Source organism: Durio zibethinus, chromosome 13 (genome assembly GCF_047325235.1).
Source record: "Durio zibethinus cultivar Kanyao isolate XHJ-2024 chromosome 13, ASM4732523v1, whole genome shotgun sequence".
Taxonomy (NCBI): domain Eukaryota; kingdom Viridiplantae; phylum Streptophyta; class Magnoliopsida; order Malvales; family Malvaceae; genus Durio; species Durio zibethinus.
The window spans coordinates 9,436,226-9,448,199 of NC_143174.1; the positions used below are offsets into that span (position 1 = coordinate 9,436,226).

An 11,974-nucleotide genomic window follows, 5' to 3' on the forward strand; every position below is an offset into this window, starting at 1 on the left:
CATTATTATTAGTACAATTACTTAAGATCAATAAATGAGAGAACTTTGAATTTTGGACTTCCCCTTCGAATAATTACTCTTTCCTTTCCTAATTCTTTGTCTCATTTTTATTTATAGTCATGTTATAAAAAAAAAGGTTTGATTTTATAATTGCATTTTATGAAAAAAAAATCCTAACAGAGACTTTAATATAAAAAAGTAAAAGAAAAAATCATGAAAAATAAGAAAAAAGTAGGAGTATACATTAAATGTTAAGAAATGAAGAGAAGACTTCATTTTGAAACATGAAAAAAGGGAATAGTATTTTTAAACAAAATTAATTTATATGTTATACCAAGTACAATTGTTGCTATATTTTGAAATGCAACCTGACCGGCCGAGGTAGGAAGGCCTAAAAGGCATGGCATTTGCTAAGTTGGTTGGTGAGAAACGAGATACGTACATCAGATGTCACATTTGAGAAGTTTTGTGTGTATGATGCCTATAAATACCCACCCTTGGCGTGAGGAGTGCTTCACCACCCTAGCCTCGAATTAGCTCTATTCTATTCATCTTTCAGAACCAATGGCTCCAAGCATCGCTGATCAACTATTCACTGATTCCTCAGCTCTAGCTGATTTTGTCATAAATCAAGGGAATGGAGTGAAGGGTTTGTCAGAAATGGGCCTCAAAGCCCTCCCTAAGCCTTACATCCAACCTTTGGAGGAGAGGATGTGTATGACCAAAATCATAACCCAAGAATCCATTCCCATTATTGATATGTCCAACTGGGAACACCCCAAAGTTTCAAAAGCCGTTTGTGATGCAGCAGAGAAGTGGGGTTTCTTCCAGATTGTTAACCATGATGTTCCCATCGAAGTGCTGGAGAGTGTTAAAGACGCAACTCACTGCTTCTTTGGGCTACCCGCCGACCAAAAAATTAAGTATTCCAAGGAACACTCGGCTTCCAACAACGTGCGGTTTGGCACAAGTTTTAGCCCCATGGCGGAAAAGTCTCTCGAGTGGAAAGATTACCTTAGCCTCTTTTTTGTATCTGAGGAGGAGGCTTCTGCGTTATGGCCACCTGTTTGCAGGTAATTAATTAACAACTCACCATATTGTACGAGCGTGCAAATTCATGTGTAAATTTTTTGGCTAACTCCTCCTGGTTTAGTGGTTAAGAAAGTTTTTTGAAGACATAAAGATTCTAGTTTCGAGCCAAAATCTCTTTCCATTTCCCTCTTATAAGGGCTATGCCCTCTTCTGAAACCCAAAAAAAAATTATTATCCCTACTTCTGCTTCAGGTAGTGAAGCAAGATGATATTTTGGTTGTTGCAAGGCATAGGGCCTGTATTTGCATCCATGAATGATTAAAAATATATACTATAGTATATGACTTCAATTTCTTTTTATATTTTCAGGGAGCAAGTGCTAGAGTACATGAGGAGGTCTGAAGTTGTGATTAAACAATTATTACAAATGTTAATGAATGGACTAGATGTGAAACAAATTGATGAAACAAAAAAATCTCTCTTGATGGGTTCGGTAAGAACTAATTTGAACTACTATCCTATTTGTCCTAACCCTGAACTCACTGTGGGAGTAGGGCGTCATTCTGATGTCTCAACGCTCACCATCCTCCTCCAAGACGAAATTGGAGGGCTTTACGTGAGAGGAAACCAAGGTGAAAGTGACAGCTGGCTTCATGTTCCTCCCATTGAGGGATCCCTTGTGATCAACGTTGGAGATGCATTGCAAATACTGAGCAATGGTCGGTACAGGAGTGTCGAGCACCGTGTGATTGCCAATGGAACTAAAAATAGAATTTCAGTTCCCATTTTCGTCAACCCAAAACCAACTGATATTATCGGCCCCTTGCCTGAAGTGCTGCAAAGTGGTGCGAAACCCATTTATAAGCAAGTCTTGTACTCGGATTATGTCAAATATTTCTTTAGCAAGGCGCATGATGGGAAGAAGACGATTGAATTTGCAGAGATATGAACGCAATCGATCAGATCTATTATCGGTGGCAAAATCAACTTGAATTCAAAAACTCAAACCTATATTTAATCAAATACCTATTGCCAAAATTGTTCCAACATAAATCACTTAAAATTCAAAATGCTCTAACCTCGAATGAATTCCAACTCAAGTCAATCCGAACATGAAATAATCCAACTTGAAAATAATTCGAACCCAAATTAAATTTCTATTTGTAACCTCTAATATATATATATATATATATATTCATTGGCAGTTACAGAATAGTTGTTGCAAGCTCTTGAGCAAAAGTCCATGATCTTTTGTACGAAATAAAATGGTTTATCTTTTAAATAGTACTATATATATTATATATATTCATAGACAGTTATAGAATAGTTGTAACAAGCTCTTGAGCAAAAGTCCATGATCTTTTGTATGAAATAAAATGGTTTATCTTTTAAATAGTACTATAATTTAAGCTGTTTTCCTCCCATTTCTTAGCCTATAATATATATATATATATAAAATCAAATATTAAAAATCAATAATTAATGAACTAATATTTCAGTATATATCTTTTCTCGTTTGAACATGCAAGAAAGCTTTGAGCAAATAATTTTTTGTTTGCCTGATCGTTGTCAACAGTAAAAGGTTATATATTAATAGTTTAATCATTGGTAAAAGGTAAGATCTCACCACCTAGCTACTTTGCATTTAATATATACAAGCAAAGAGCTGAAAAGTAATTTTTTTTTATGGGTCAAATTTACCATTTAATTTTTTCGAGATATCAAAGGGGTATATGGTAAATTAGAGTTATGGAACTGTTTTTATTGTACGTATAGATATGCACGGTCAATATACTTTATTAAAAGATTGAAAAAATCTTCGTCAGATACCCATGTGAGGTTCGCAACTCCAAATCGATTTAGAAATTTATAATTTGACATGTTGAATGTATAAAATATTTCCAACATTTGTTTGGAATGGAGACAAGATGATGTTTAGAAATATAACAACCTTTGAAGTTTTTTTTTTTTTTTTTTGTGAAAAACACGTGTTTAGATCTGAAACAGGACTGGCAAGTGGCAAGTTTTTGTCTTTAACAACTTCTTACAGGAAATTGGATTTGAAAATTAAATTAATTGAAATTGATTTTAGAGTATTCATAGATCATTATATATTTGTTATTTTGTTTGGTCTTATAATTTTTATTATATTAATGATTTTTAATAAAGTGAAACAAGAAAATATTTTATAAATATGCATTAATAAATTTTGAACTAGTTTGACATCTCATAAATTTAAAAAATATATTTATTTATATTTAATCATTCATCAAAATCAAATCACCAAAAAATTATAAAAAAATTTTATAGTAAAAGATATATATAAAACTTACTTGAAAAAAAATGATTGCTTTGAAAAAATTACAAGATTATTGTGATCTACTTAGATATTTTTTTTTCAGATTTTTAGTATCAATAAAAAGATAAATATAATAATCTTTTTATAAAAAAATAAATTTAAACTTTTCTTTCCCTAGCTTTTCCTCCAAAATAAGGTATTAAACAAATTGAATTTGCAAAGAAAACTAAAGGTTATTTGATTTTCACATCTTTCTCTTTTTTTAAATTAAATATTTATCCAAACAAGGGAATGGAGGTTTTGTTTCTTTTACTTTACTTTCCTTTCTTTCCTCTCCCCTCAATTCAAACATACTATTAGAGGTTGGAATTCTAAAACAGAGAAAAAAATGGTAAGTACTATTGAATTTTTATACTTGTAAAATATTAATTTTTAAAAATAATTTAATTAAGGTTTGGATTTAAAGTTTACTTTTTTATTGCCTTATTACACTACATGAAAATTGATTAACAAAGGTCAAATTGTTATTAAATATTTACTTATCATTATTAAAATTGTTTTAAACCGGTTTTCCTTTTTTGTGCTTGTAGGTCGTTGTTTTTAATTTCATTGTTTAAGAATTAATGCAATAATTTATTGTGTCATTGATAAAAATAAATATTACAATGACTTTTAGTTAAAAGTTGTTGCCATATAAATCATATATTCACAACATTAAAAATCATTGTGTAAAATATTTTTTTTAACAACAATAAATTTTTGTTACAAAAAAATTTACATAACATTATTATTATGGTTGCAAAAAATTTTTCATAAAAATATATTTATTTTTGTTATCAAATTTTTTATATGAAAAAAAAAAGTAGTAGCTAAAAATTTATTTTGCAATGACAAATAGTGTTGTATAAACTTTATTTAAGCAATCATAAATTTTGGTTATAAAAACTTTGAAGTAACAATATTATTTTGATTACATATCTTATTTCATGATGACTATTATTATTACATAAATATTTTTAAAAATTTTTTATACCTTTCGTAACAACTTTATTATTACTAATCATAAAATTATTTAATTTATTATTTTATTTCATAAATATAATTAAAAAAATGTTTCAACTATATTTGCTCCACATGAGTTATCTCACATTTATAATGAGTCCGACTATTAAAAAATTAAAAAATTTACTGTTTTACTCTATCTCTATGCTATGATCTTGATTTTTTTCGATCATATAACTTTGGGATAATCCATATATATATATATATAAGATCCTCTGAATCTTCAAACATCATATCCGGGCGGCACTAGTGACCTCTCACTTAATCCTAGGGTGAAGTTCTCCCTTAATATCAAACATCCTCTCTAGTTCATAAACTTCCAACATGGCCAAGACAACAGCACGAACGGCAGCTACCTCTTGCATCTGAACCTGCTCACATATACAAATCCCAAAGAGAGTTAATGGAAATTCTTCAAAGAAACAAATAATTCTTCAATTGAACGAATTAACATTTGACTTTCTATACCTTGGTACAACTTCTTGTAGAACTAGAACAACTTTGTCTGCTCCGGATCTCCTTTGCTGATAATTGTAACTGTTCCTGCTTTTTCTCTTTAGAATCTTTTGAAATGTCAGAAGTCTGGTCAGAATCAGTGGGTGACAGGGTACTTGGACCATGTCCTTCAGTTGTACCAGTGGTCATAGTAAAAAGTTGTCTAGGTGCCCTCTCTAATTGTGTTAAGCTCACAGAATGGTTTATCAGCTCAATACCAAACAATCGAAAACTAGCAGCTGTCTCAAAATTGGGGCAGCAAAGGGTTCTATCTCCCATGGTGAAACCCCGTAAGGTCTTGGAATGAAGGAAGGTTCAGCCCACTGTACCTGTTGACAAGCAGTAATTATACTTATACTACCAAAATAATTTAAATTAAAGTTGAAGAAAGCATATAAGAAGAAGTTACCCTGAACGAATTTCAATGAGCTCGGGTTCAGGCATTCTCAAAGCCGCAGGCATCCAATTCAAGAATTTTATGTATGTCCTCCAATCTAAGTTGACAAATTTGGATACAAATGCTTCAGATCGTCTAAGGCTGCTTCTTATCCCTTTTCGGTACCATTTCGGGAAGAAAACCCTACCATTAATCGATTTAAGCCTCAATATTGCAAAAGCGACAAGAAATGCAAATGTAGAGAGAAGATTAATGGCTGCTAAGACAGATATGTCTTGAAGAGTCGCCATTTCCATCCACTCTAACTACCCAACGATTTACCTAAAGAAAAAAAAAAAAATTAGGTATACCATTGTGAAATTTGGATATAATGAGAAAACAAAGAGAAAAACGAACCAGCCTGGCAATGGCTTCGCTTTTTCTGTATTGGACTTTCGACGAAAACTGAATCGAGGAAGCAGAGCGATGAACAAAATCGGATTTATTATCTTGGGAAACGGAGGTGAAAATTAGGGGGTTTTATTCGCTTTATTTTTCTTTCCTTTGCTCGCCTTTTTTTTCAGATGAGAGAGTTCTGGGAGCGATAAATGGCGGCAAAAATCACGGAACTGGTTATATCGCCATTTTTAAACTTTTCAGTGAGGAGAAAAGTCTTCAATGAAAGCTAATGCCTTAAAAAAAAAATGAAAAGATTTTATTATAATTTCTGATTCTAAATCATAAAGGAGAAATTGAAAAAAGCGTGGCATAATCCCATATCTAGTTTGACTATAATCACCATTTCTAACTCCAATAATCACTCAATATAACAAAACACGACCAAACTGAAATCCTTATATGTGATTTCATCCATATACCCTCAATGGAAACGGAAAAGAATGAGAAAAATACAACTCTTCTTTTACCCGTATACCCTGATCTCTGCCGTACATGCTCGTATGGAGTAATTTTTTTTATATGCTTTTAGTCAGACAGCCAAGCAAATGGCCGGCCCAATATTAGAGAGGTTGCAGCGGCAGCACCACCGACAGATCTGATTACTTATGATTTGGATGGTCGGGTGAAAGGTAATATTGAGCTGGAAGATTCGCATAGTTGGCTTCCTTAGACTCACGCTTCTTTCATATTTGACCATTTGTGTATTTATTTTGTATATCTTTTGTTTTAAATATGCGTAAACATAAAATAATATATAAAATATATTTTAAATATACACAAATTATTATTTTATTATTTATATTTATATGATAAATATAAAATATATTATTTTATTTTTATTAAATTTATATAATTTTTAAATTTTAAATTACTTTTTTTTTATTTTTTATATATTATTTTTATATCATATTTAAAATTATGGGTAAATTTCATAAATATATCATGTGATTAAAACCGAAATAAAAGTATCCCCTGAGATTTAAAATGTGACATTTAATTATCATATAATTTGTTTTACTATTTTTTTTACCTAAAATCGTTACTTTTTATTTTTTTCCTTAATTTGAATCCATACTCTCTCTCTAAAACCAATCCAATTCTCTCTCTAATCCACAAACAATAACCTTCAAAACATAAAAAAAAAAATCCATTTTACTGTCAACAAACAAGAAGCTGCTAGGAATTGAATCAATTCAAAAAGTAAAATTTCACAACACAAGCAATACAGAATTCACCAACAAAGCCTTAACAACTTAAAAAAAAAAAATCAAAATTCCATCAAGTAGCCTTATAAAAAAATCCACAAAAAAAAATTTAGTCATAGAAATAAGAAATTATCACCCAGATAAGAAAATAGAAATTTACAACAACAAAATACATAAAGTTATGAGATTATGATTCAGTTTCTTAGGGTTTATTCTTATAAATAGAGAAAAAATCATTGCTCATGTAAAATAGTAGAAGAAGAAGTCCTCGATGATCTCAACAAAGTAACGGACAGCGATGAAGGTAGCGGGTTGTTAACAATTTTTTGGTTTTTAGTTTTGTTGATTTGGTGTTGTTTTTTAGAGTTTGAAGATGGTTGAAAAGTTTAGAAAGTGGTAGCAATTTTTATTTAGTGCTTGGATTTAGGCTTGTACTAGAGACTTAAGAAATTTTAAAGGAAGAAGAAGAGGAAAATAGAAAAAAAAAAAGATTTGCTTAGGGTTTTCAAAAACTGCTAAATAGCACACAGTAGGTGGATAGCTAGAGGCAAGCGGTAGATCAACATTAACTTCTGGGTTGTTAATTTTTTGGTTTAAGGTTTGAAAGTTTAAAGAGATAGGAATGTGAAGAGTTTTCGATGTTGTAAGAGTTTTTTGGTGGTTTGAAAGTTGTTGTTAGTAGATTGGTCTAGATTTAGAGAGAGAATTGGTTTGGTTTTAGAGAAAGAAAAAGTATGAATTCAGATGAAAAAAATATAAAAAATAAAAAGAAATAGAAAAAGTAAAGATTTTGGGTAAAAAAAATAAAACAAATCATAAGGTAGTTAAGTGTCACATTTTAAACCTCAGGGGATACTTTCATTTCAACCTTAACCACAGGGTATATTTATGAAATTCCTTAAAATTATCATATATAATGCTTTTCAATAAGACATCTTATTAAAATACTTGATAAAATATAGTAATGTCAAGAACGGTTAACAAAACTGACAAGAGAAGTAAGGGACAATGACAGCTTGCCTTATAATGGTTTGCTTGTTTCCAATTCATATTGTACTAGTGAGCGAGCCCACAACATAGGGATTAAATATTTTTTATTTTAAAAATAAATTATTTAATTTTTATTTTAATAAAAATTATAATTATTTAACTCGATTATTTCGTTTCGATTATTTTTAATAAAATGTCACAAGCTATATTTTATAAACCAATCATAAGGGTATCTTAATAATTTAATATGTGATTAATTTTTGATTATGTTAAAATTTAAGCAACGACATTGAAAAATGTTGCAAATACAACAAGTTTTTGTAACAATATCTTTATCATTATAAATATAATAAAAATTTTTGTAATAATTTTTTTGTCGTTGTATAAAATATTAAAAAAATAAATTAACCAACCATATTGAAAATTTGTTTTAAATAAAAAAAGTTTTCATAACAATAATTTTTTATCGTTACAAATATGACAAAAATTTCATAATAACTTTTTTATCATTGTATAAAATATTAAAAAATAAATTAAGTAATGAAATTGAAAATTTTAAGTTTTTGCAATAATAATTTTTTATTATTATAAATATGATAAACCTTTTTGTCATAACTTTTTCATTTTAAAATATTTAAAAAAAATTAAGCATCTAAATTGAAAAACCATTGCAAATAAAACAAAATTTCAAAATAATAAGTTTTATCATTATAAATATGATAAGAGTTTTCATAATAAAAAATTTTGTCATTGTGTAAAATATTAACAAATAACTTTAGCAAAAACATTGAAAAATTGTTGCAAATTAAAAAGTTTTCATAACAACTTTTTTGGTTTAGTTACAAAAATTATAAAATTTTTTGTAACAACTTTTTTTGTTGTTGCATATAATATTAAAAAATAACTTAAGTAATGAATTTGAAAAATCATTGCAAAAAAAAAAAAAAGAAAAATTTCGTAATAACTTTTTGTTTTCATTATAAATATAATAAAATTTTTTGTAATAACTTTTTTTTCGTTGTATAAAATATTAAAAAACAACTTAAGTAATGACACTGAAAAATCGTTGCAAATAAAATAAGTTTTGGCAACAACTATTTATTGTTGTTATAAATAGTAGAGGAATTCACAACGATAAAATTTATCATTGTATAAAATATTAAAAAATTTAATCAAGCAACAATTATAAAAAATTGTTGTAAATATACCAATGTTTTGCAACAATATTTTTAGTGGTTGCAAAATAGGATTGTTAAATATCTATTTTCTTGTAGTGTTATAAGCTATTTTTTTTTATTAAAATAAATTTAACTTTTACGTTTTCTAAAAACATTCAAAAAAATCATATAGGTAGAGATCAAACATTATCAAAGTTCAAAAACAAAAGAAGATATCAATGTCAACTATAATAAAATTATTTGGCCTTTTTCACTATTAAAAATTAGGGTATTATTGATGGAAAAATTTTGTTGGTAAAACATTTATTGATATATCAACAAAAATTTATGTTGGTAGTAAGCAAGTCGGTAATAACATTTTGTTGGTAAATTTAAAATTCTATTGGTAATTGCCGACAATTATTTTTATTAGTAATATAATTATTCTGTTAGTAAATATATTTAAATAAAACCATAAATTTAATTGAAAAGGATAAAATTCCATCAGGAATTCGTCAGTAATCCATTGGTAAAATCCATCTATAATCTGTCTGTACTTGGTTGGTAATCTGTCAATAAAAGCTAATTTTTGTTGAAAACAATGGGATTTCTATCTATAAAATTCATTGGTAAAATTTAAAATTTGTCAGTAATTTAATTAATTTCATCGATAATTATTTAAGAAATCTTTAAATTAAAAACAAAACACGTGTGATTCTTTTAAAAAATCTACCATTTATCTATTATTAATTAAAAGCATAAAGATTTAACCCACATATTATAAAGTTAAATTCACATCATAAAGTTCAAATCGATAGGAATTCTAAAGCAATACAAATTATGAAGTTGAAACCTATAAAATATAGTATTTGAAAACAACCCAAATCATCATAATGCAAGTACTAAAAAACATGTCATTATCTTGCATCTCTTGATCCAAAATCTACGTTGCTATCATTAGGTCTAGAAGGGACCTCTGATTGTGTTAGAAGAAACTGTCCAGACCCTATTAATTACAGCATTTGATCTATAAAAATCTTAAGCTTAACTCTCAACTCAATTCTTAACTTGTCAATTTGTTGTTGTATTTTAGGTTGAAAAGGTACAAATGATGAATCATAAACTAAGTTGGACATTGCTACAACATTGGACTGACTTGAGTAAAGTAATTCCTTAGATATGCCTGTAGATTCAAAGTCATATACATGAGTGTACATGGCTTTAACACCTCTAATAGCTTCAATCCATGCTTGTGGATTGAAATCTGGATGATTGAAAAAGTTTTCACCATATTTATGAGATAAGGCAATAGCATAATTTTCCTACAAAAAGTTTAAAACAATTGTCATTCAAATTTAAACTGTATAGCTTAAGCTATCTAGTTCAATAAAGTAAAACAACTTCAAACAATTCACAATGTCAAGATTTACTGAAAAAATGAAAAAAAAAAATCTAGACATGTCATGATTGAATGCATCACATTTTTCACCTTTCACAAAGTCATTATATCTTAATACGTACAAAACACTATCTAGTTTAATAAAGAATTTCTTACAAATTTTAGGCTTTAAATTAGTATAAAAGTAGTTCATCAACAAGCAAAATACACAACAAGAATCATAAAGCAAAATACAATAGTTTTTATCTTTCATAAAGTTATTGCATTTCAATACACATAAGAGATTATCTAGTTCGATAAAGTAAGACAACTTGAAAGTATTCACAAAGTCATTGCAAAGTTACATGCATTGACAACTTTATACTTATTGCTAAAAAAATCACCACGTCCTCTTAAATGTTTGTGAGTGCAATTAAACTATTCTTTAAATGTGAGTTTTCATTCCATCTCAAGTGACTGTATTCGTTTATAGACATATTTAATGAAATATGTAACAATGCAATTTATATAAAATTAAAATTTGATGATAAAAATAAATCGTGAAAAAACATAATACCCTTCTTTTTCTATGAACAAGAAATGCAATCGAACCACTAGTGTGCTTTGTAATACTTCTTCCTTTTTTGTCTAAAATTTTCTTTGGCTTTGGCAAAGATGTTTTGCCATTTCATAGTGCTCCATATATTCTCAATAAGAGCATCCTAAATCAAAGTGGTGATCCACTTCTGTTTCATCCCTTTACAATGTATGATGTTATCAACTCCATAATCTTTCATCGCTAAGTCCCTCTAGTCTGACAACAAGTCTTTTAATCAATTCTTGGAAATATTGCTTTATACACATTGAACATGAGCATCATCTAAGTTAGCCTAATGGCATTTTTTTTCTAACATAATAGATAAAAATACAATAAGTTGTTGACAAGAATATGAATTTTTCATTCAAATAAAATACAACCTTAAATTTATCAAATATTAAATTATTTACTGAGGTAGGAATTTTATCTTATGTCGACCAAGGATTAGTAAAATTCCCTTAAATTAGGCTTAAAATTGTTAAGCTAAATAATAATTGCTCAAAACAGTTATTAATATCCATTTGTTAGTAATATTAGTTAAATTACACGAATTGTTTGAAAAATAAATAACAATAAGAAAAAAATTAATAGTAAAAAGTATATCTCATACCTATCTCCTAGCGAAATAATCCACACCTGCTTGTCTAGGTGAGTGAGATTAATGAAATAAATGAAAAAAGATAATTTCAATCTTATTAATATTAACATGATTTGTATAAAAAGAAAGTAAAAAACAAAACCAGAGTTTGCTCCAATATAAAGAAAGAAATAGACAAATTAAATTAGTGCACAACTCATGTGTAACAAAAGGTAAATGACCTAATTGTAGGTCATTTCTACAAAAAAGAAGTACATGGCTCTACCTATGGGTTAAGTCCACTACAACTCACTATATGAGTGTTTTAGATTCACAATCTAAGGGT

The 11,974-nt window shown here is 28.2% G+C and overlaps 2 protein-coding genes across 3 annotated transcripts; one reads left to right on the top strand and one right to left on the bottom strand.

The window, feature by feature from the left end:
• The first annotated feature begins 543 nt into the window (after nucleotides 1–543).
• LOC111304032 (feruloyl CoA ortho-hydroxylase F6H1-3-like) lies at nucleotides 544–2,021 on the top strand. The gene is made up of 2 exons (XM_022900558.2): nucleotides 544–1,073; nucleotides 1,402–2,021. The coding sequence occupies exons 1-2, from the start codon at nucleotides 565–567 to the stop codon at nucleotides 1,979–1,981; spliced, it is 1,089 nt and encodes a 362-aa protein (XP_022756293.1). The 5' UTR covers nucleotides 544–564; the 3' UTR covers nucleotides 1,982–2,021.
• A 2,444-nt stretch (nucleotides 2,022–4,465) lies between these two features.
• On the bottom strand, nucleotides 4,466–6,385 carry LOC111303973 (auxin response factor 9-like). Of its 2 annotated transcripts, XM_089742468.1 has the most exons (4): nucleotides 5,682–6,385; nucleotides 5,298–5,606; nucleotides 4,862–5,217; nucleotides 4,466–4,764 (listed from the first exon to the last, which is right to left on the bottom strand). In XM_089742468.1, the coding sequence occupies exons 3-4, from the start codon at nucleotides 5,165–5,167 to the stop codon at nucleotides 4,651–4,653; spliced, it is 420 nt and encodes a 139-aa protein (XP_089598594.1). In that variant the 5' UTR covers nucleotides 5,168–5,217; nucleotides 5,298–5,606; nucleotides 5,682–6,385; the 3' UTR covers nucleotides 4,466–4,650. The 2 variants fall into 2 exon arrangements, with proteins under 2 accessions (XP_089598594.1, XP_022756256.1); XM_022900521.2 differs by having other exon boundaries at nucleotides 5,298–6,385.
• Nucleotides 6,386–11,974: the final 5,589 nt, after the last annotated feature.

Coding starts and splice junctions, on each gene's coding strand:
- LOC111304032 (XM_022900558.2), top strand. CDS start 565: ATGGCTCCAAGCATCGCTGATCAACTATTCACTGATTCCTCAGCTCTA. Junction 1,074..1,401: donor TTATGGCCACCTGTTTGCAG/GTAATTAATTAA, acceptor TTATATTTTCAG/GGAGCAAGTGCTAGAGTACA.
- LOC111303973 (XM_089742468.1), bottom strand. CDS start 5,167: ATGGGAGATAGAACCCTTTGCTGCCCCAATTTTGAGACAGCTGCTAGT. Junction 4,765..4,861: donor CTACAAGAAGTTGTACCAAG/GTATAGAAAGTC, acceptor ATATGTGAGCAG/GTTCAGATGCAAGAGGTAGC.